This window comes from Acartia tonsa, chromosome 2 (assembly GCF_053477335.1).
Source record: "Acartia tonsa isolate MP-2025a chromosome 2, ASM5347733v1, whole genome shotgun sequence".
Classification (NCBI taxonomy): Eukaryota; Metazoa; Arthropoda; class Copepoda; order Calanoida; family Acartiidae; genus Acartia; species Acartia tonsa.
Genome location: NC_137261.1, coordinates 31,758,892 through 31,782,046, shown reverse-complemented (window position 1 = coordinate 31,782,046; position 23,155 = coordinate 31,758,892). Strand labels below are relative to the sequence as shown.

The 23,155-nt window shown below is 34.5% G+C and overlaps 1 protein-coding gene across 3 annotated transcripts; it reads left to right on the top strand.

Moving 5' to 3' along the window:
• Window positions 1–273: 273 nt before the first annotated feature.
• On the top strand, window positions 274–23,155 carry LOC145310813 (S-phase kinase-associated protein 2-like). Of its 3 annotated transcripts, none has more exons than XR_013876600.1 (17): window positions 274–1,010; window positions 1,327–1,396; window positions 2,429–2,631; window positions 3,412–3,486; window positions 4,240–4,326; window positions 4,611–4,685; window positions 6,076–6,192; window positions 6,550–6,627; window positions 13,703–13,794; window positions 17,284–17,372; window positions 17,881–17,979; window positions 18,626–18,723; window positions 19,200–19,310; window positions 19,567–19,674; window positions 19,963–20,027; window positions 21,638–21,942; window positions 22,561–23,155. XR_013876600.1 is itself a non-coding variant. In XM_080150489.1 (16 exons), the coding sequence occupies exons 1-16, from the start codon at window positions 943–945 to the stop codon at window positions 21,679–21,681; spliced, it is 1,479 nt and encodes a 492-aa protein (XP_080006615.1). In that variant the 5' UTR covers window positions 274–942; the 3' UTR covers window positions 21,682–21,964. The 3 variants fall into 3 exon arrangements, 1 of the variants encoding a protein (XP_080006615.1); XR_013876599.1 differs by having other exon boundaries at window positions 22,551–23,155; XM_080150489.1 differs by lacking the exon at window positions 22,561–23,155 and having other exon boundaries at window positions 21,638–21,964.

Here is a 23,155-nt window from a genome sequence, read left to right as displayed (position 1 = left end):
CAAAAAATTCCAGCTCTCTATCTTTTATAGGAGCCGAGAAAATCACGTTTCCCCCTATTCATTAATATCGGACGGACAGACGGACAGATGGACAGACGGACGGACGGACATTGTGAATTATAGAGTAGCTTCGCTACTAAAAATGCCGCGCATTGATAGTGGAAGAAATAAGAGAGGGGGAGGGTGATGGGATGAGAATGAAGGAAAATGGGGGAGAGGGACAGGGAGGGGTGACAAAAAGGGTGACAGAGAGGGCCGTGATCAGCTGATTTTGAATTTGTTTTGAAAATTGATGAAGCCGCGAAACCTGTGGCGGGAGTCGGGACACAGATTTTTACTTTTCAACATTTTATTTATTTATTTAATTGAATGTTAATTAAAATGTCAATTCTGTTTAAATCCACTTTTTCTCTCTATTAAAACTGAACTAATTATTTATTAGCGGAGCTTTCCTATAAATTATAGGTCTGTACGTAACGGACATCTCTTTATATCGACTTAATTAATTAACGTATGCATTAATCAAATGTCCTGTTGATTTGGCACGATTCCTGTAATAATTTGATGCAATTTAGAAAGTGAAGCAACTCTATTACTTTAATCATAAAGTCCTTAAGTTGATTTTAAAAAAGTTTGATCTATTTCTGAAATATGTGACTATATTATCGTATTCAATCATATTTAATTAATTTTGAATTAAGGAATACTAATTAATTTCCAGAAATATTGAATTTAAGTACGCTTATTACAGAATTTCTTGAAATTGTTGAATACACTAAATGTATTATTAATCTATATGATATGTCAATAATGCCTTTCGCATTTATGAATGTTGTAATCCTTTTGTTTGTTTATAAACCTTACGGAAACGAATTAAAAGTATTTTATCCATGCAAGACATTGAATTAGACTAACAAAATATCCATGAATTAGACTTGCAAAATGAAGAGAAAAACAAGTGAACCCGATGAAGGTGTGAAGGAGCAAGAGAAAAACAACACTGGCAAAAGGTTAGAGAAGTATTCCATGCATATTGCCTTTTTTTTCACATGTTTTTTCCTTTTCAGCGATTTTTATTACATAGGTAATAACAATATAAAAGCTATTTTTTTTCTTTCGAATAGTCTAGAGCAACCAAGGCCTTTCAAGGATTACTCATGCCAAGTTTCATAACGAAATTAAAATTCATTTGCGCACTAATTTTACGAGCTGGTTTTATTAATACTCCCCCCCCCCCCCTCCACCCTGAGGTAAGAGTGAAAGGCTAGAAATACAGTTATTCACTTACCCTTTAGATTTTAAGTGTTTCAAAATAAATATTTCCAGGTTGAAAACTGAGAAACCTCCAAGAACTACTAAGGCTAAGCATTGTAGAACATATTCTGCTAACAGAAAGGTAAATTCTTCTTTTAATTAATTTGTAATAATAAAATCACAAAATATGCATATTTTGTTAGAGAGTTGACATGTTTTTTTACCTGTCCAATTTCATACTCTAGGTACCTAGAGGCCTACAGCACTTAAACTTGAAGGCAGATTTTACCTTTTTCTCTTCCAAAAATATGTACCTATGTAAATAACATATATATAACTAGCGGCTTCGCCCCTAGCCTCTAGGGGCTTTGCCCCAAGAGGTGATAAAAAAATTAATATTTATTGTTTTTAGTGAGAGAATGTTGCTATTCTTTCATTCAAAATAAATGCTGGAATAAAAAATATTTTTTAACAAAGGACCTAGGAAATCTTCAGCAAATAAAAAAAAAAAAAAAAAAAATAAATAAATGAGGGGGGACTTTTTTGTATTTGGGGGGGTTGGGGGTGTCCCACCCCCCAAGAAAATATCTTAAAACCACCACAGGACCAATAGGTATATACCCTGAAGAGTAGAATCCGATCGGTTCAGTGGTTACCGAGATCTTAAGCTTCAGATGGACGGACAGATGGACGGACAGACGGACGGACAGACATCAAGCTACTTTGTATTATAGATGAATGGTCAAGCAGGTGTGTTTGATGCAGGTTTGCCCGGGGACTTCTTCTCCATCTCCCCGGATAGGACCACTCCGGATAAGCTTGCATCCTTGGTCCTTATATATATAATCTAAACCTTAAAATAAAAATATTTATTTTTTACCTGTCCTAAGACCAACTGGTGGCCTTTAGTCTGCAATCTGTATCTGGAGGCGGGTTTCATTTTTTTCTTTCAAAAATATAAATAACCTAAAAAACTGTATATTTTGTTTTATAAGATGACCTCTATCTCTTAAAATAAGAAATTTAGATTTCTCGCCTGTTCAGACTTGACTTACTTGAAGGCGCGCCTGCAGCATATGAACCTGAAGGGCGATTTCAAGTTTTACTTCTTGTGTAAATAAAACCCAAAAATAAATCCTTATGGACCTGAGCCTTCATATCTTTTATTTTGCAGAGTGTAGGACCAGAATTGCTAGAGGACATGGGGGTCAACCTACTCGAGGACGCTTCCAATGATTCCACCGCGTCTACTTCTAGCACAGGCGAAGGACACAATAATCTAGCCAAGAATGCAAATATTAATTTAGTTCTCAAGGATAGAGATACAAATATAAGGACTGGTGTCTGTGGTAGTACTCAGCTAGACAATACATTTTGGTATGTGTTATTTTTAGTTACAAAGGTTAAAAGTCCGTCTGTCTGTCATTTAGTCAGTCCGTTCGTTTTGTCATTTTGTCATTAAGAGTAAAACACTATAGGGGAAAAGTGTTGAATAACTGTATCTCCCCATCGCAACCGCCTTCTGCAACCTTTTTGGGTTATTGAAAATCAACCAATGGTGTCGCTTATATCAACACAGCCAATTAGCAGAAAATATTTTAGAAGCAGACGAAAGAGGTCTTTAAAAAAGGAAGGGATGTAGTTGTCAGCGGTTATTTTGTCAGCTGCTATTATTATTTCTCTATTTTTTTTATGGCAACTGAACATCTATAAATCATTTTGAGCGTTTGTCAATACATGATTTGAATTGTGACAGCAAAAAGCGCAATTTTCTAATTCAATATGTTAAAAACTGTTGTTGATATCAGATTATTAATGAGATTATGTTATTAGTAAGACAATTTTTTCTAACTGTCAAAGATGGTTGTCTGCATTATGTTCGTCTACCACCTTTATAAGCATGATTTTATTTAGTTTAACATCTTTAAGTTCTCAACAAGTTTGTTAAAGATACCTTTGTAATTATATGCACAGCTTTGCATGATCTGGACACTAAACACATCATTTCTATCTCAAATTTAAAAAGTACAAAATCTTTCCATTAAAGCAGATTATGTTTAATCAATCAGTCTATTTTTTAATTTGTGGAAACAGTAAAAGTTCAGTGTTTTATTCATAGCAGTCAATTTTGGTGTAAATAATATTTTTATTGTTTAGTGGTTTGAAACCAAAACCCCCAAAACAAACAGTTCTGGATCAGAACAGCTTACCCTACTCTCAAAGATACACTATGTAAGTATTTAACATAAAAAGATATTCGGCGTTTTCCCTTAAAGTGAGCGTTGAACCCCCCCCCTCCCCGGGCCCCCCCTCCCCCTTGTTTAGGAACTTAACTAATATTTAACTTTTATCAACATTGAGCATATTAATTCATTTGAAAAAAATTACATTCCAAATTTTAAATCAAATGCCTAAAAACTCTCATTTTAAAATTGCTTAAAATACATATATGTAGGTACTAGTTAAAATACGACAACTACCGACAACAGTGGAAAAAAAATAACCTTGTGCAGAATATACACCCCTGACTAAGCATTACGTGGTGTATGCAACTTAAAAAGTTTAACATCATTGCTGGAAGATGGAAGATGCTTTTAATCACTTGCTCTCGTTCGTGCATAATCCCTTTTAATATTAGTTGGTATGTCTTCAGGGGTGTATATTCTGCATGGGATCCCCGGCTAAGGGGGGGGGGGGGGGAAATAAAAAATAAGTGGTTGGAGGGAAAAAAAATGTAAAAATTAAGAAAACTGAAAACATTTTTTACATTTCCCCCCCTCCTTGGAGAAAAAAACTAAAAAAATGTGTGGTATGAGGGATAAAATAAATAAAATATAGAGTTCTTTAAATATTTTTTCATTTACTTGGGAGAGAAAAAACTAGGGGGGGAGAAAAAAATAAAAAATTTTGTAGCCGGGGAAAAAAAATAAATCTTATGCAGAATATACACCCCTGTATGTCTTTAAATTTGTAAATTTATTTTAGAGATAGCTTAGATGCTATGTATGCTGTTCCATCAGATCTATTCCTGGCCTATAACCGACATCGTCCACAAGATATCTTGCCAAAGGAATTACATTTATCTGGATAAGATAGAAAAAAATCTGCGAGTTGCTTAAATAATATTTTTTTTTTACAAAATACCTATGTAGGTACCTTATATGTTATTTTCAGGATAAAAGGGCTGGGTGCCTGAACCGAGCTAAACTCATTGGCTTATGGTGTTCAGGGAATTTCCTACTGGTTTTAAGCTATTTTCTTGGGATAGTTCATTTCTTTTTATTTTGTAACTGAACTATGATCTGGGTTTATAGATAAAGGTTTAAATTATTATTTAATAAATTTGATATGCAGGAGGACAAATTTCACAAGATGTCAGATGAAATAATTCTTCTTGTTTTCAAATGGTTACCAAAATGCAGTCTTGCCAGGTACAGAATATTTTATGTTTGTCTGAAGCTGAAGATTTCAGTAACTACTGAACCGATTGAGTTCTTCATTTAATTGAAGCTTCAAATAGGTACCAGGATGGTTTCAGGTTAGGTATCTATTTTTAAAATTTTAGTCTTAGAATGTTTTAAGCAATCCGAATCCGCCCAATTTTTGGATCCATTTTAGACCCATAATTGGAATCCGCAATCCTCAATTCAAATTGCAGGTTCGGATTTTAATTTTTAATGACTTGTTTAGCACTTAAATTTTTTATTTAACATGAAAAAAAATTGTATTTTATTTTCACTGTAGCTTCTCATGCTTATTTTAGGTTAGGTTAAGTAAGAAAATGGCCGCTGTGCCTGTAGGGGCTAGAATTTTTTTTATTTATAAAAAGACATTTGAAAATATTGCTAGAATCCGCAATCCGCAAAAAAAACCCATCTTCTACAATCCACGGATTAATCCGCTAGTGAAAAAAACTAGAATATGTGGAGGGGGCAGGGTGTCGGAGCCGTATAATTTTGATGCGGCTCCGCGGAGCCGTATTTGGAAATACGGCTCCGGCTCCTACCTTAAAATTAATATATCAATTTTTTTCATTATTGAATTTGATAAAATAAAATAAATAATATAAAATATTTTGCTTTTATTTGATTAAAGCTATATAAAAGTAGAAGGATGTGTGTCTATTTGTTAAGTAACAATAGTTTTTCAGTTTATTATATGGAAATAGACCGTTGCCAAATTATAATATTACTTTAAAAAATCATTTTTAGCTAGTCCGGAGCCGGAGCCGTTTATAACGAAAAATACGGCTTTGGATCCGGCTCCGGCTCCACCAAAAATGTTGCTGCTCCTGGCTCCGGCTCCGGAACCCTGGGAGGGGGGTTAATATGAATAAAATAAAGAGCCCTGAAAATATTTTTTTATTTTCCCCCTTCCTTGCTAAAAAAACTAGGAGAAAAAAATTAAAAAATTGCAGAAGGGAAAAAATGAATCTTGTGCAGAATATACACCCCTGAATTTATATGATCTTAACAACACCTTATACCAGGGGTGTATATTCTACATGGGATCCCCGGCTCAGGGGGGTGGGGAAATAAAAAATAAGTGGTTGGAGGGAAAAAAAATGTAAAAATCAAGAAAACTGAAAACATTTTTTCCATTTTCCCCCCTCTTTGGTGAAAAAAAAAACTAAAAAAATGTGTGTAGGAGGGATAAAATACCTAAATAAAATATAAAATTCTTTAAATATTTTTCCATTTTCCCTCCTACTTGGTGAGAAAAAACTAGGGGGGGGGGGGGGAAATAAAAAAAATTGTCGCCGGGGAAAAAAAAAAATCTTGTGCAGAATATACACCCCTGCCTTATACAATACATTTTTAGATGTGCTTCCGTATGCAAGCGTTGGTCTCGCCTGGTCAAGGATGAAACTTTATGGAAGAGAGTTGATCTGGGAATAAAAACAATTAGACCTGGAGTTCTGGCTGATGTTGTGTCAAGGCAGGACTATGCTCAATATAATTTAAATATCAAATTAGGCCAGGTTCATGTAAAAAAAACTTTAAGGCTCCTCTAATAGATATAAAAGCTTTGATTTAAGCTTTGTAGAAATAAGGTACCTATTATAATTAAAAATATATTGCACTTAAAATTATACTTCTTCATCCAATTTTATCGCCAGCTCTAAACCCTATAAATCCCTGATAATAGTTGTGGAGTTTTAAGGTTATGATAAATTGTACCTATGTTTTTAAACATTCCAAAGGAAATACCTAGTTTTTCTACATCTGCCGTTGAATATTAGGCATTAGGCTATATTTCTATATCTGAATATTTTATTGAGCATTTGCTATTCAGAGGTTGTGTGGTTCTAAGGTTAGCCAGATCAACAATTTCTTCTCCTGTATTTTACCCGGATTTTTCTAGTCAAATTAGGTAAATAACTTGATGATCAACTGATATGATTTGTTTTATTATATTCTAACTTCACTTTAAATTCAAACGGAAAAATTAAAGAAAAAAAGAAGGGTTGAATGTAAGCTTCAGAAAATCTGGATTTTCTTGGTTTATCTTTACATGATGATGAAAGGACAGTACCAAATTTTATTTTTCAGTTCAAAAATGCATCTGTTTATAAAAATAAGAAGTCTTGTCAATTTATTTTCTTTTTTTCCTATGCCTATAAGAAGATTAACTGTAAAGCAAAACCATATCAATTTCTTCACAACAGACAGATAGACACAAACACAATGATAGAGAAACGTCCTGTTACTTTATACAAGAATATCCATTTAAAAACTTTGAATAACTACAAAAATATATAACATTTATTTCAAAAGCTTTAAGTTCACTTGAAATTTATCTGTAATAACTTCCCTTTTTCTAAACTAGTGGCTAACGCCTTAAGTTATCTGTTATTAACGAGATCTTGGCAGACAGACATGTAAAAATACACCCTACCACAGTGGTCCTCAAGGCAAAAGAAGTTTGACAAAACCTACCATAAAAACGGACTTTATGGCCTTCAAATATACACATTGGAGGGCCAGGGACTGATTTTCTTAAAATCATAGCTGTTCCTTCTTGGGGTTTATTCCATTTTAAAGTTAACAGACCAAATTCCCTAAAAAATCAAGGTTGTTTGTCACGATTTTGTTGCTTTGGATTCAAACCTTTATAACTTTGGCTGTATGAAAGACTCATGAAAGCTAAACCTACCATTGGAAAGCCTATTGAATGACAATTTCAGACATAGCTTTAATTTTTTTTGTAGCTTTCTTACTTTTTGCTCTACAAGGAAAATTGTAACCAAAGGGAGAAAATTTATTGATAAATCTATTCTCAGAAAAGCTTTCACTAGGGTATTTTGATGTAAATTTTTCAGAATTTTTCTTATGTTCAGTGATTCTTTTGATGACAAATGCAAAAAATACACTTTTATACATTTAATTTGGTATATTTGCATTTTTTCTACCTTGTGCCAAAAATTTTTTATAAAAATTATAAGTTGGTGTATATTTTTTTGTCCAAAATTGTACATAAATTTCAGGAATAAATATTAAGAACCATCAATTGCTACATTTTACATGTGTAGTTTTAGATTTCCTATATTTATGGTTGTGTAGGAGCCTCAAAAATGCTAAACCTACCATTGTAAAGCTTGTTGAACACTCTATCCAAATAAATCTACAACTTTAAAAAAAAATTGACTTAAAAGGCTTGCACAGGATTTATGTTAAGTGTAATAAATTTCCCCAAAAATGTTTTCTTTCTTACAAAATTTGGAGTAGAAGGGAGGTTACAAAGCAGTAATAGTTATCACATGTCCTGTTTCAACACCAATCTATGGAGGGGGTTTGCCCCCCCCCCCCCAAAAAAAAAAATGGTGCAGGGCTTAGGTGCCTCCCTTTCCCCCTCTAAAAAGGGAGGGGTGTAACATTTTGATAGTTCAAAATAATGCAAAATTTAAAAAGTTAAAAAAATATTTTTTTCAAAACTCAACAAGATATAACATACCCCCCCCCCCCCTGGCCCCCCTCCCCTATCCCATATCTATGGGGAATAATTCACAGTTGGGGGAGAGGGGGGGGGTGTAAAAAGTGCATGAAGAGTCATCATCATTGCCTTTTAGTTCTCGGCAGAACGTAGGCCATGCACAATGGTTCTCCAATCTTCCTTTGTTTGGGCACGTTTTGAGGCAATGCTGAAAGACGGAATTTTTAAATCTTTCAGTTCACTTAAAGGGACTGTAAACCTAAATTTTTCTCATCTTAATATCAAATCTTAACATTATCTCATTCATAATATCTCACAGATGGAGCAAACGCGCTTTTGTTTGCTTAAAAAACGGCTTTTTCCAACGATTATTATAAGGTACAGGGAAAGGAAGAAATTTTACGTATTATATAAAATGTGCATTAAATTCTTTTTTTTCTCCCATTATAGCTAAAATTAAACTTTTTCACATAGTTCTTGATTTTTCCTAACGGTTAAGCTAACTTTTAACATAATCCTTGCTGTAAACCAATGTATAGTTACTTAGAAATTGATAAAATAAGCAATATTTTTTATTGAAAATCAAATACAATAACAAAGCTAGAAATTGTTTTTTTTTAGTATCCAATTAACTTTAGATGGCCCATCTCTCGCCTACCTTTAATTACAAAATTTGTAAATAATAAAATGCAATATTTCTTTATAAACAGTCTGATAAAAGTGTAAACTAATTCTCCAAAGTGGGTTGTTTATAGTCCAACACAATAAAAAAGGATATTATCACTTCAAATAATCTCTGAGATTCAACCCTTTGTAAACAGTAAGGTATTTTTTTGTCAATAATACGAACTTAAAATAAATCTTTATTACTTAATTTCTACGTTATTACAGCATGAATTAACAATTTTATGTCATAAAAAAATGCTTAATAGTAAGTAAATAGTTTAAACTATATGTGACAAGTTAAATATCCCTACAAACATTTTAATAAAGAAAAAAGTTTTCCCTCCCAAAATACCAAAAAATCAAGGCTTAAATCCTTGATATTTTTGTTAATACGACGTTTTTAGTTGATCAGTTTATTGAAAGGTGCTTAGAAAATGTTAAGATTTGATAATATGATGAGAAATTTTTACCTTTACACTCCCTTTAAGTGTTCCCTCCTCCAGGTTGTTTTTGGTCTACCTGGTTTCCTCTTTCCTATTTGGGGGTTCCAAGTCAAGGCCTGGATATATCATCATGCCCTTTCCTTAGTGTGTGCCCCAACCATCACCATTTCCTCTGTTTTATTGTCAGTTTAATGTCTGACATGTCACTGCGCTCTAGAAGCTCAGCATTTGTGATCTTATTTGGCCAAAAGATCTAGTGGATTCTCCTGAGACATTTATTGATATATGTCTGTAGCTTGGAGACCACTGCTGTGTTTAGGAACCAAGTTTAAGCCCCATACAGCAAAACAGATAGAATATCTTAACTTGGTCTTTATGGAGATGTTGTTGGAATTCCAAATTTTGTTCAGGCTGGCAAAGGCTGTCCTAGATTTGTTAATTCTAGCTTTAACATCTGTTAAAGTGCCTCCAGCTTCATCAATTTTACTTCCAAGATACTCAAAACAATCTACATCCTCAAGAATTTGGTCTCCAATAGTAATTGATTCTTGAGAATTTGCATTTAATTTGAGTATTTTGGTTTTAGGTACATTAATTTCTAGTCCAATTTTCTTGGAAGTTTCAGCTATCATATTAGTCCTTCTTTGCATTTGACTTCTATTGCTTGTTACAAAGCAATATCATCAGCAAAGTCCAAAACTCCCAAATATTTTGGATTGCCCAATAGCTCCCAGCAAATGTCATCATTACTTTCACAGTTCTTCATAATCCAGTCAATGGCAAGGAGGAAAAGGAAGGGAGAAAGAAGGCATCCTCGTCTGACGCCTGTTACAATCTCAAAAAAGGTTGATAGTTTACCTTTATACATTACATTTCCACCTCCTTTATGAAAGATAGCTTTAATGATATTGATTATCTTTTCTGGAATGCCATAGTTTCGGCAGATTTTCCAGAGAGATCTTCTGTCTAAAGAATCAAATGCTTTTTTGTAGTCAATGAAGTTTACAAAGAGCTCAGAGTTCCATTCCTTGGATTGCTCTATGATGATTGAGATTCTTAGAGAGGTTACCTGATCAATATTGGAATGGTTTAGTCTAAATCCAGCCTGATTAGGTCTTAGCTTTTCATTAACCTTTTTCTTTATTCTATTAAGAAGAATCTTACTAAGGATACGGCTAGGTACTGAAAGAAGCATTATCCCTCTGTAGTTTCCACATTGGGTCAAGTGTCCTTTTTTGGCTAGTAATGAGTTATGTCCATTCTTCCAGTCCTCTAGGCATAACTCATCATTCCATATCTTTGTGATCAAAGGTAGGAATACCTCAGCTGATGCATCTAGGTCTGCTTTTATGACCTCAGCTGGTATGTTATCAGGTCCAGTGGCCTTGTTATTTTTCAAATTTTTAATGGCCTCTTTGATTTCCAATAGATTTGGCGCTTGACAGTCAATGTCAAGTGCATCTGAGGGTGGAATCTCAGTTTCTTCCTCTGGAACTGGAAGATTTAGCAGTTCAGTGAAGTGCTCTGCCCATCTATTTGGAATATCTTCATCAGTTTTAAGGAGTGAACCATCCTTGTCCCTGATGTGTGATCCTGATTTGTGTACTTTACCTGCAATGCTCTTAGTAATCTCATAGACATCTTTCATTCTATTTTGATTAGCAGCATTTTCTGCTTGCATAGCAAGGTTTTCCAAGTGTTCTTTTTTTGTCAATTCTGACACTTCTTTGGATTTCCCTGCTGAGCATCTTATACAGGTCTTTATCTTCTGGAGAGTTTCTAGAAAGTGTCTTTTGTCTTACATCTCTTCTTTTATCCATGAGATCAATGGATCTTTTAGTGATCCACGGCTTTTGGTTAGCCTTTTTGAAACCTAATTATTCTTATAAACTTTTTTGATACTTTGCCCAATATCTTCAACTCCATCTTCCTCTTGAAGAGTCAACAACTCAAATCTGTTCTTTTGAGTGAGCTTAAACTCTTGTAGCTTTTGAAGGGTTGTTAAATTATATTTCTTCCTGGGGTTAGGGTTTGAGTCCTGCTTTTTAAATCTAAGCCGAACTTTAGAAGATAGAAGATAATAGTCTGAATGGTCCTCTTTCAACCCTGACATCAAGAAGAGAACCTTTTATACATCTAGATATACAGATGTGGTCTATCTGTTTAAAGGTTCTTTGATCTGGTGATCTTCAGGTGGCAGTATGAATCTTCTTGTGTTTAAAGATGGTTCCACCAATGACAAGTTTGTTTTCAGTACAAAAACTTACAAGTCTATCACCATTGTCATTTTCCTTGCCATTACTTAAGCCTAGGCCATATTTGCCCATGACTTCTTCTAAATTCTCATTATTAGTCCCCTCTTGAGCATTGAAATCTCCTAGGAGCATGGTCAGGTCCTTTTCTTTATGACCATTCTTAAATACAGAGTCAAGCTGGTCATAAAATTTGTTTTTAACCTCTGTATCTGCTTGTTCTGTAAGAGCATATGCTACTATAATTCTCAGATTGATGTTTATATCTGAGAATTTGAAGTAAGCCTCCATGATTCTTGGACCATGGGGTTGGCAACTGATCATGGCCTGCTCTGCTTGCTTGGTCAGCATAAGAGCCACCCCTTGCTTATGACCTAGATTCTCATTCATATGGCCTGAGTAAAGTATTTTCAAGCCAGAATGATGTTTAAACTCTCCATTATTTGTCCACCTTGATTCGGTGATAGCCAGGATATCAACCCTGGCTTTAAGCATTTCTTAGCAAATGTTTTCTTTCTGGCCTGACTGAAACATTGTCCAAACATTCCAGGTGCAAATTTTTGCTGGTCTGCGGGAATTCAGAATCATCTGCCTGACTAGTCCTTTAGCAGTTTCCCAGCCAAACATCATATTGTTGTTTCCAACCTCTACTTTTTCCCAAGCCCAAAGTTAAATTGGTCTTTACTTTGTGCAGATTGAACGTGAGCAGGTTTTTTTCTATGGAAGGTTTGTTAGCCCCACCCACACCCCCTGAACTGGGGGAAGTTACCAGAATTTAGAAGGGGAAGAGTTAAAAAAGATGAAAAAATTACCAGAGATGTCTAAGTAGGTGGGGGGAGGGGTTGAAATTTCCCCCCCCCCTAAGTTTTTTAAAAATATAAATAGCAGATAATACCCCCCCACCCCATAAAAGTGTTACCCCTGGGGTAAATATATTTTAGGAAAATAAAATAAATTTCAGCACTTTTCATGCACTTTTTACACCCCCCCCTCTCCCCCAACTGTGAATTATTCCCCATAGATATGGGATAGGGGAGGGGGGCCAGGGGGGGAGGTATGTTATATCTTGTTGAGTTTTGAAAAAAATATTTTTTTAACTTTTTAAATTTTGCATTATTTTGAACTATCAAAATGTTACCCCCCTCCCTTTTTAGAGGGGGAAAGGGGGGGCACCTAAGCCCTGCACCATTTTTTTTTGGGGGGGGGGGCAAACCCCCTCCATAGATTGGTGTTGAAACAGGACATGTGATAACTATTACTGCTTTGTAACCTCCCTTCTACTCCAAATTTTGTAAGAAAGAAAACATTTTTGGGGAAATTTATTACACTTAACATAAATCCTGTGCAAGCCTTTTAAGTCAATTTTTTTTTAAAGTTGTAGATTTATTTGGATAGAGTGTTCAACAAGCTTTACAATGGTAGGTTTAGCATTTTTGAGGCTCCTACACAACCATAAATATAGGAAATTTAAAACTACACATGTAAAATGTAGCAATTGATGGTTCTTAATATTTATTCCTGAAATTTATGTACAATTTTGGACAAAAAAATATACACCAACTTATAATTTTTATAAAAAATTTTTGGCACAAGGTAGAAAAAATGCAAATATACCAAATTAAATGTATAAAAGTGTATTTTTTGCATTTGTCATCAAAAGAATCACTGAACATAAGAAAAATTCTGAAAAATTTACATCAAAATACCCTAGTGAAAGCTTTTCTGAGAATAGATTTATCAATAAATTTTCTCCCTTTGGTTACAATTATCCTTGTAGAGCAAAAAGTAAGAAAGCTACAAAAAAATTAAAGCTATGTCTGAAATTGTCATTCAATAGGCTTTCCAATGGTAGGTTTAGCTTTCATGAGTCTTTCATACAGCCAAAGTTATAAAGGTTTGAATCCAAAGCAACAAAATCGTGACAAACAACCTTGATTTTTTAGGGAATTTGGTCTGTTAACTTTAAAATGGAATAAACCCCAAGAAGGAACAGCTATGATTTTAAGAAAATCAGTTCTTGGCCCTCCAATGTGTATATTTGATGGCCATATAGTCCGTTTTTATGGTAGGTTTTGTCAAACTTCTTTTGCCTTGAGGACCACTGTGCTACCTACAATTTACATATTTGAATTACAATATTCTAATTGTTTTTAGTAAACTTCAGTACCTGGACTTAAGTATGTCAACCATAAACCCGAATTGTTTGGCAGAACTTCTCAAAACCTGTGTTCTACTCAAGAAATTAGGTAAAACATTACATTTTTCATTGTTTTTTTTTTTTGACCAACGAATCGATTATATTAAGTACCTAAATATATAAATACTTTTTATTTTTTTTATTTATTTTAAGTTCTGCTATTATACATATACCTAATATCTATCGTTTGTCCGACTGTTCTTTCGTCTGCTTCTAATAATGAATGTTTACACACAGTTTCACTCACTTCCTCGCATTCATTTCCACTCCTTTACAATTTTTTTTTCTTTTCTATCAATTGTGAAAAGGGGGGGGGGGACGGGGTGCGTAATGACATCTATTCTTAAACCGTGAGCAAAATGGTCTAAATATTGAGCTAGACCCTTCAAACTTGGTATATAAGCCTAGTCCTATAGGTATTACATCTAAATGGCAAAAAAATCCAAATTTTTTTATTTTTAGGTTAGGTTAGGTAGGTAAGAAAAACCCTGCGGAAATGGGGTTTTTAGGCTTTTTTTGGTCTATATTGATGTGGAAACTTACCTTAAATTGTGTTTTCTTAGGGTTTTAACTTAAATACACTGTGTCTATTCATAAGGACATTATTTAAGATAATTCAGCAAGTTGGGGACCGACCCCAGGGGGCTAGGTGGGTGGCCCGCAGGAGTTAAGTGCATTTTTCCCAATATACATGTTGTGACACATCAAATTATAGGTTTTTTAGGTCAAGGAACTCAAATTCAGAGCTAAAATAAGCATTAGACTAATCTGAAGCTAGCCCCAGCGGGCTAGGTTGGTGGCCCGCAGGGGTTAAGTGCATTTTTTCCAATATATATCTTGTTATATATCAAAATATAGGTTTTTTAGGTCAAGGAACTCAAATTCTGAGCGAAAATTAGCATTAGACTAACCTGAAGCTAACCCCCCCGGGCTAGGTTGGTTTTCTGCAGGGCTTAAGAGCATTTACCTAACCTAACCTATTAACTTACTTATATTTTTACAGGTTTTTTTCTTGAATAAACTGTGTCTATTAATGAAGACTTTATTTAAGATGATCCAGCAAGTCGGAACCGACCCCAGCGGGCTAGGTGGGTGGCCCGCAGGGGTTAAGTGCATTTTTTCCAATATATATGTTGTGATACATCAAATTATAAGTTTTTTAGGTCAGTAACTCAAATTCAGAGCTAGAATTAGCATAAGACTAATCTGAAGCTAGCCCCAGCGGGCTAGGTCGGTGGCCCGCAGGGGTTAAATTGATTATTTTTAATATATATCTTGTTATATATCAAAATATAGGTTTTTAAGGTCAAGAAACTCAAATTCAGAGCTAAAATTGGCATAAGACTTACCTGAAGCTAACCCACGCGGGCTAGATAGATTTTCCGCAGGGATTATGTACATTTAGGTTATAACCTAGAAACTTACTTATTCTTTTTATTTTTTTTTCCTTGTATAAACTGTGTCTATTAATGAGGACATTATTTTAGATAATCCAGCAAGTTGGGGACCGCCCCCAGCGGGCTAGGTGGGTGGCCCAGAGGTGTAGTGCATTTTTTCTAAAGTATGTGTTGTCATACAATTATAGGTTTTTTAGGTCAAGAAACTCAAATTCAGAGCTATTTTAAGCATTAGACTGACCTAAGGCTAACCCCTGCGGATTATATTATATCATCCTTATACTAAAGTAACAGGATGTCTGTGTGTTTGTACCGATGGAACTCGCTAACCGCTGAACCGATCGGGTTCTCCTTAACAGGGTAGCTTCTCATAGGTCCTGGGAAGGTTTATAACTATTTCTTGGGGGGTGGGACACACCCAACTCCCCCCCCAAAAAAAAAAATCCTCCCCCCCCAAATTTTTTTTTATTTTTCAATTTTTAAACTAAAATAAAAAAGGAGGGGGAAGGGCACCCCCCCCAAAAAAAAATGTTCACCCCCCAAAAAATTTTTTTTTACTTTTTCTTTAAAATCTAATATAAAAAATTGGGTTATCAAATTCGACTCCCCCCTTCTCAAGTGCCCCTAGAGGCTTCTAGGGGCGTAGCCGCTAGTTTTAAATAAAGTCCTCATTAATACACAGTTTATTAAAAAAAACTGTAAAAATATAAGTAAGTTTCTAGGTTAGGCAGGGGTGTATATTCTGCACAAGATTTATTTTTTTTCCCCTGCTACAAATTTTTTTATTTTTTCCCCCCCCTAGATTTTTCTTAAAAAGTAGGGGGGGAAATAGAAAAATATTTAAAGAAATCTATATTTTATTTATTTTATCCCTCCTACCACACATTTTTTTAGTTTTTTTAACCAAGGAGGGGGGGAAATGGAAAAAATGTTTTCAGTTTTCTTAATTTTTACATTTTTTTTCCCTCCAACCACTTATTTTTTATTCCCCCCCCCCCCCCTGAGCCGAAGATCCCATGCAGAATATACACCCCTTAGGTTAGGTAAGGTAAAATGTACATAATCCCTGCGGAAAATCTACCTAGCCCGCGGGGGTTAGCTTCAGGTAAGTCTTATGCTAATTCTAGCTCTGAATTTGAGTTACTGACCTAAAAAACTTATAATTTGATGTATAACAACATATATATTGGAAAAAATGCACTTAACCCCTGCGGGCCACCCACCTAGCCCGCTGGGGTCGGTTCCGACTTGCTGGATCATCTTAAATAAAGTCTTCATTAATAGATATAGTTTATTCAAGAAAAAAACCTGTAAAAATGTAAGTAAGTTTCTAGGTTAGGTTAGGTAAATGCTTTTAAGCCCTGCAGAAAACCAACCTAGCCCGGGGGGGTTAGCTTCAGGTTAGTCTAATGCTAATTTTCGCTCAGAATTTGAGTTCCTTGACCTAAAAAACCTATATTTTGATATATAACAAGATATATATTGGAAAAAATGCACTTAACCCCTGCGGGCCACCAACCTAGCCCGCTGGGGCTAGCTTCAGATTAGTCTAATGCTTATTTTAGCTCTGAATTTGAGTTCCTTGACCTAAAAAACCTATAATTTGATGTGTCACAACATGTATTTTGGAAAAAATGCACTTAACCCTTGCGGGCCACCCACCTAGCCCCCTGGGGTCGTTCCTCAACTTGCTGAATCATCTTAAATAATGTCCTTATGAATAGATACAGTGTATTTAAGTTAAAACCCTAAGAAAACACAATTTAAGGTAAGTTTCCACATCAATATAGACCAAAAAAGCCTAAAAACCCCATTTCCGCAGGGTTTTTCTTACCTAACCTAACCTAAAATTAAAATTTTTTTGATTTTTTTGCCATTTAGATGTAATACCTATAGGACTAGGCTTATATACCAAGTTTGAAGGGTCTAGCTCAATATTTAGACCATTTTGCTCACGGATTAAGAATATATGTCATTACGCACCCTCCCCTTACATTTAAAATCTTCCCAATGAAAAAGCTAGGTAGGTAATTGTTATTTCATACCTAGCTTTATTAACTTTTTGTTAAAGGGCTTTTTTTTGTACCCGTCTTAGTGTCAGTTACCTTATTTAGATCATAATCCTATTTTTATATGTTTAGCTTTAGAAAACTGTGATTTAAACGATTCTGTTTGTGATGGTATTGGGCAGAATAAAAACCTGGATGTTCTGCACTTAGCCATGGTTCAGGTATGCATTTAAAGGATGGTTGGATTGGACGGGAGGGGGGTTGGGGGATATAAGCAGTGGCCAGTGTTGTATATTCTGCACAAGATTAATTTTTTTTCCTCGATTGAAAAATGTCCCATCTCCCCCCCTAGTGTTTTCATAAGGGATTTTTTTTACCCCTCCCACATATTTTTTCTAGTTTTTCCCTAAGAATGGGGAAAAAGTTTTTTAGAACTCTTTATTTTTCTATTTTTCCCGCTCATATGAATTAACCATTTTCTTTCCATTGGATTAATGTCTATTTGTATGCTAAAGTTAAGGATTATTACCGCAATCTTTCACCATATTTTTTATGTAATATATCTCTCCAAATCAGGCAAAATAACTCAATTATTTTTTGAAGAAAACTGTTGATTTTCCATATCTCGTTGTAAAATAAATTGTAAGAACTAAGTGGGACAAAAAAGATTTTAACACATAACCGAGTGAAATCTGTTGTTATTCAGAAAAACACTTACTTATTTTTTAGGGGTTATCACCAACAGGCGTAGAAACAATTTTGTCATCATGTACAAAGTTGAGAGAGCTTAATATCAGCTGGACAGACCTTACACCAACTGGGATACAGGTATTTTATACATACAGGGTCTGGTGATTTTTTCATTCAGTTTAAAGTGATAAAAACTATTGGTATTAAGCTGTTTCACGTTATATTAATAATATTTCAATACTTTCCCTTAACTACTAATACTAACGTCATTTGCCTAACACAGTAGAGTTTGAAATAATTTCTCTAAATGGAAGCGTACCCGTTTGCCGTGGGGGGAGGGCTGGTTTAGAGTCTGGACCAAAACGTATCATACTAGCGAGAGACGTTTTAAATCGTAACTACTGCTGCTATGTCCGGCTTGTGAGAATAGCAGGAGGTGCTATTCACCCAATTAATTCCATTTGAAATTGCCGAGAATTAAATATTTTGTTGGAGTATAGATGGAGTAAAACTTGTTTTTGGTGTAACTGAAAGCGAAGTGGATAAGAAGGGGGGGGGGAAAGGGATTGGGGTAGGGGGGAAATTTTCACTTAGAATTGTTTGTCAGAATCACATTCCCTTTTCCCTGATTTTAGTAGGGATGATGCATAATCATGTAAAAACAGGCGCAACTCATTTCATAAGCAACACGTTCAGTTTAAAAGAACTAAGGTCTCTTACGAGGTGACCTTGAATATAGAATTGGATTAAAACACGTGTATTAAAAAACTTTAATATTTTTTAGGTTTTGACAGCAAACCTTCCACCGAGCATTGATCGGCTGTGCATTGCGGGCTATAGAGAAACTCTTCAAGATATTCATATTCAGCGTATTTGTAATAGGTAATTTTATTCGGTATAACGACTTGTTGAAGTTTTTACCAGGTTCCATTAGTGGCTGAGTTTAGGCATGCAATGTAATTAAACCTAAAATTGTCTGAAGTTAGGTACCTAAATCTATTAAGGAATTGTGTTAAAAATTGTTCATTAAATGTTTATACCTTGTAATTGGTATAAACAGATGGTTTATAAAGGACATACGATGATATGGATAAAGAGGATTTTTATTATAGCAAGGGGTAAATATTATATCTTCAAACAGAGTTTAATTACTCTCCTACTCTCGTCTCAAACTTATATAGTAAAAAATGATGATAACTTTTTCATCTAATGATTAGGTGTTAAAATGAAAATGCTTTTAATAAGCAATGGGTTGGTACCTACTATGTGTAATGATTTGTTTACTGTGACTTTAATGAATCACCTCTCGCAATAAAAAATAGACGCTTCAACAATTAAGTTAATAATATTTTTTATAGATGTCCAGGACTGATAGAGTTGGACCTATCCGACGCAGCGCAGCTGACAGCTGATACAATATCCATTGTTGTTGCCCGTTTAATCCGTTTGGAGTCATTTTCTACCTCGAGGTATTATTTCTTCAGTTGTGCACACATTACGTCCGAGAACGTTAGGTAACAAATAAATGTATAACTTTTTACCAGAGTCTAGCTGATTTATATTGTGGAAAGTTTTACGAACTAAAATAGACTCAATCAGATTCTAATCGTATAAAAAAAATTTATTTGGTATCCGCAATAATCGGATTCTAAGTTTTGTTGGGATCAATCCGAAACAGATTCGGTTTTCTTCCATCCAGGATTTATTACCTTTTTGTATTTTCAGATGCTATGGAATATCTCCGTATTCCTACCTGTCTCTGAAAAAGCTGCACAGTCTCCTCTGCCTGAACATTTATGGTTTGTTGGGCAATACTGCTCTGGATGAAATCAAGTAAGATTCAATTTTGTATATTTATACACTTAGAGATAAGGAGGAAGGGATGTCATATGTCGTCTCTCCAATTTAAAGTTTAGATTTATATCTATCAAAAGAAAATGTAGGTAACATTTTTTGGGGATATTTTCTGTTTCAAGAGCGAATCCCCCCCTCAAAAATGTATTAAATCTGCTATGGATCTATAAGAAGCTTCTCTGTTCCGGAATTGTATGTTTTCTTACATTAATATCGAATTAAATTTAAACTATGAACCTTTAAAAAGCATAAAAAATTACTATTTAGGACTGCATTAGATGGCGTAGAAGTTAACCAGTATCCACTTTCAAGCGTTGCCAGACCAACAATAGGTAACGGCCCTCAAAATGCCAAGTCGAGCTCTGAATCAACCTCCATTTAAAATTGAAATAAGGGTGGGGTAGATATACCACACTTTTCTGGGATCTTGCCGAGTCAAGTATCAACTGTGAGGAATACCAAAGGATGACTCCATGCAAAATTTGAGCCGAATCCGGCCAAAACCGGCTTAGATTTTTATAAAAAACTGTTTTTTTTTCAGTTTTTAGAGGGTATTTGTAAATCGATTCAGCTGGAGCAAAACCGGTTAGAGGTACAAAAAATTTTACTTCACATGAAATTTAGCCAATGCAATTGACTACAAAAATGTACTTCATCATCAACTTGATTGGACAACTCTTTCCCCTCCTAAATGTCCATTAAAACCTCGGAAACGGCAAGAATCGCCAAAAATCAAGCCGGAGGCGAATCAAACATAAGTAAAGAAATGTCCGCCTCAAACAGTTGTTCAACATCAAAGAGATGCTTGAAGTCTCTAAAACGACTCTTTCCCCTCCTTTAAGGGGAAAGACTGAAAAAACGCGATTTTCAAAAGTATGCCCACTTTGTGGGTGTGGGGCACTGAACCCGTCACCCCAGGGTCACCAAATATAAAGTTTAGGCGGCCCACAATGCTGAATTTTCACCAAGTGAAAGTCTTGTGTCATTATCTCTTATGAGAAAAAAGTTATTAATTAATTAAAATTTCAAATTGTGACTTTTTGATGGATTTCTTTGATGAAATGACAGGCCGGTCAATTTTTAGGCCATTTTTTGCGATTTTCGGCCCACCACGCCCAAACGGTTTGAGATAATCTCACGGGACCTTTTGCCCAACCTAAGTCTGGTTATTTGTGAGGTCTAAGCCGTTATTCGCCGCCGAAGGCTTGATTTTTGGCGATTTTTGCCGTTTCCGAGGTTTTAATGGACATTTGGGAGGGGAAAGAGTTGTCCAATCAAGTTGATAATGAAGTACATTTTTGTAGGCAATTGCATTGGCTAAATTTCATGTAAAGTAAAATTTTTTGTACCTCTAACCGGTTTTGCTCCAGCTGAATCGATTTACAGATACCCTCTAAAAACCGGAAAAAAAAACAGAAAAGTGTGGTATATCTAGGGTGGGGTCACTGGGTGGTAGTTTTTCGTTTATTTATTACTCTAGGTTAGGTTGTTTTGGTTTCTAGGTAGCCCGCAAGGTTAATGCATTGTTGTTGTCAGTTATTAGAAAAATTACCTTTATCGTGGATAGGCTATTTGAGGGAAAGCACCCAATCATTTTTCTAAGTGTATGAATTTTATTAATCTTGAACTAGGCCATACACAATAAATGCTCTGAAATTAAATCAAATTACTGGGTAGAAACCAGTTTTAGTAAGATGCTAATTTTTGGATATTTTGCAGGCAAAGCATATTTTTCTTTCATTATATACTGCGGCTAGATGTGGCGGCTTAATCATAATATTTAATCTGGAATTTTTTATGTCAAAGCTGCTACCGCCGGTCAGTCAACAAACCGCAGACAGAACTTTTTATCTAAAATTTTTCAACCATTGCAGCTGAGCTGCCGTACAGTTGTTATATGTAGAGTATTGTAATTAAGCTTTATTTTTTTTATATTTTTCAGGAATCAAGAGAACGTCAATCTGGAACTTACGAGTGCGTGATTAAGAGTTTTTTTAATAAGAGCTAAGACAAGAAATCAAAATCAAATATAAACTTTATTTAAATTTGAATATAAGTTAGTTAGCGAATAATAATCAGCTGAATAAAATGCTAAATTGTAAAAATACATTTCATGAGGTTTATGTATTTGAGTTATAACTAGATTCTGTTTTTTTACAACAATGCTTAAATATTGCATTTATAACAATTACTGCCTACCAATGATCTCAATTTTAATAGAAAATCTGTGAAATTGTATTTTTATTTGTAAAGAAAGAGAGATATAAGGGGGGGGGGGGGGGCGGGGGGGTTAATGCAACCATCTCGTAATCAATGTATAAATGGCACTTAGAATTCGAATTTTGATCTGAAATTTTGCATGAGTAATCCTTGGTAGGTCTATTTTCCCTAAATCGGACAAAAAGTTGGACAAGTAGCGGCTAACGGCTGGCGGCTCAGCCGTTTAGCCATTTTTGGGCTATTTTTAAGGGAAATTCATCACGAAACCTGTCTGCACATAATACTCTTTTCCGCTCCAAAACGTGTTCAAACGGTTCTAGCCGGTAGTTGATGGTACTAGATAAATGTCTTTTTGTATCATTTTACATGATTTAAAGCAAAAAAATGTTTCAAAAAGTTGATTCCTACGTAATTTATGACAGATTTTCCCTAAAAATAGCCAAAAAAAAACGGCTAAACGGCTAGGCTGAGTCGTTAGCCGTTACTTTTCCAATCTTTTGTTCGATTTAGGGAAAATAGACCTAGCAAGGATTACTCATGCAAAATTTCAGATCAAAATTCGAATTCTAAGTGCCATTTATACATTGATTACGAGATGGTTGCATTAATCCCCCCCCCCCCCCCCCTTATTTAAGTATGAAACAGGTAAAAGGAAACTCGGGTATTTTACAAATATCTCAAACATTAGCTGCCAAGAATTAAATATTTATTTCAATTAAGCTTTCTAATACCTACATATTTAGAGAAAGTTATTTATAGCAGCTAGAATGTAAAAATGTATTAGATACTAAATACTAGTACTTACCTAGGAATTAAACTTTATCACTTTTTGTTTAGATTATTTAATGGGTTGTATGAAAATAATATTTTGTTGTTAAAAATATTTATTTTATAGTAAAACAAATAAAATATTTATGTTAGCAATATTCGAAAAACTTCTCCAACTCTTATTGATTTCATTTATGTGATACAACAATTCTTAATTATTATATTGAAGAATAAATTAGATATTTGATAATTTACTTTTTAACAATCTTAATTTGATCAAGTCCGAAATATAAAAATGTACTTTTTCTATGTAACTTTAAAGTTTACTTCTTGCTGACAAACGACTTGCAAGAAAATTCTTAGCGTTATATTTCCCTTTTATTATGATAAAGTAAAAAATTATTAGATATTATTAGAAAGCCTTATAAAATGTAAAGCGCTGTGAATTAGAAAATACATGTAGACAAAATTA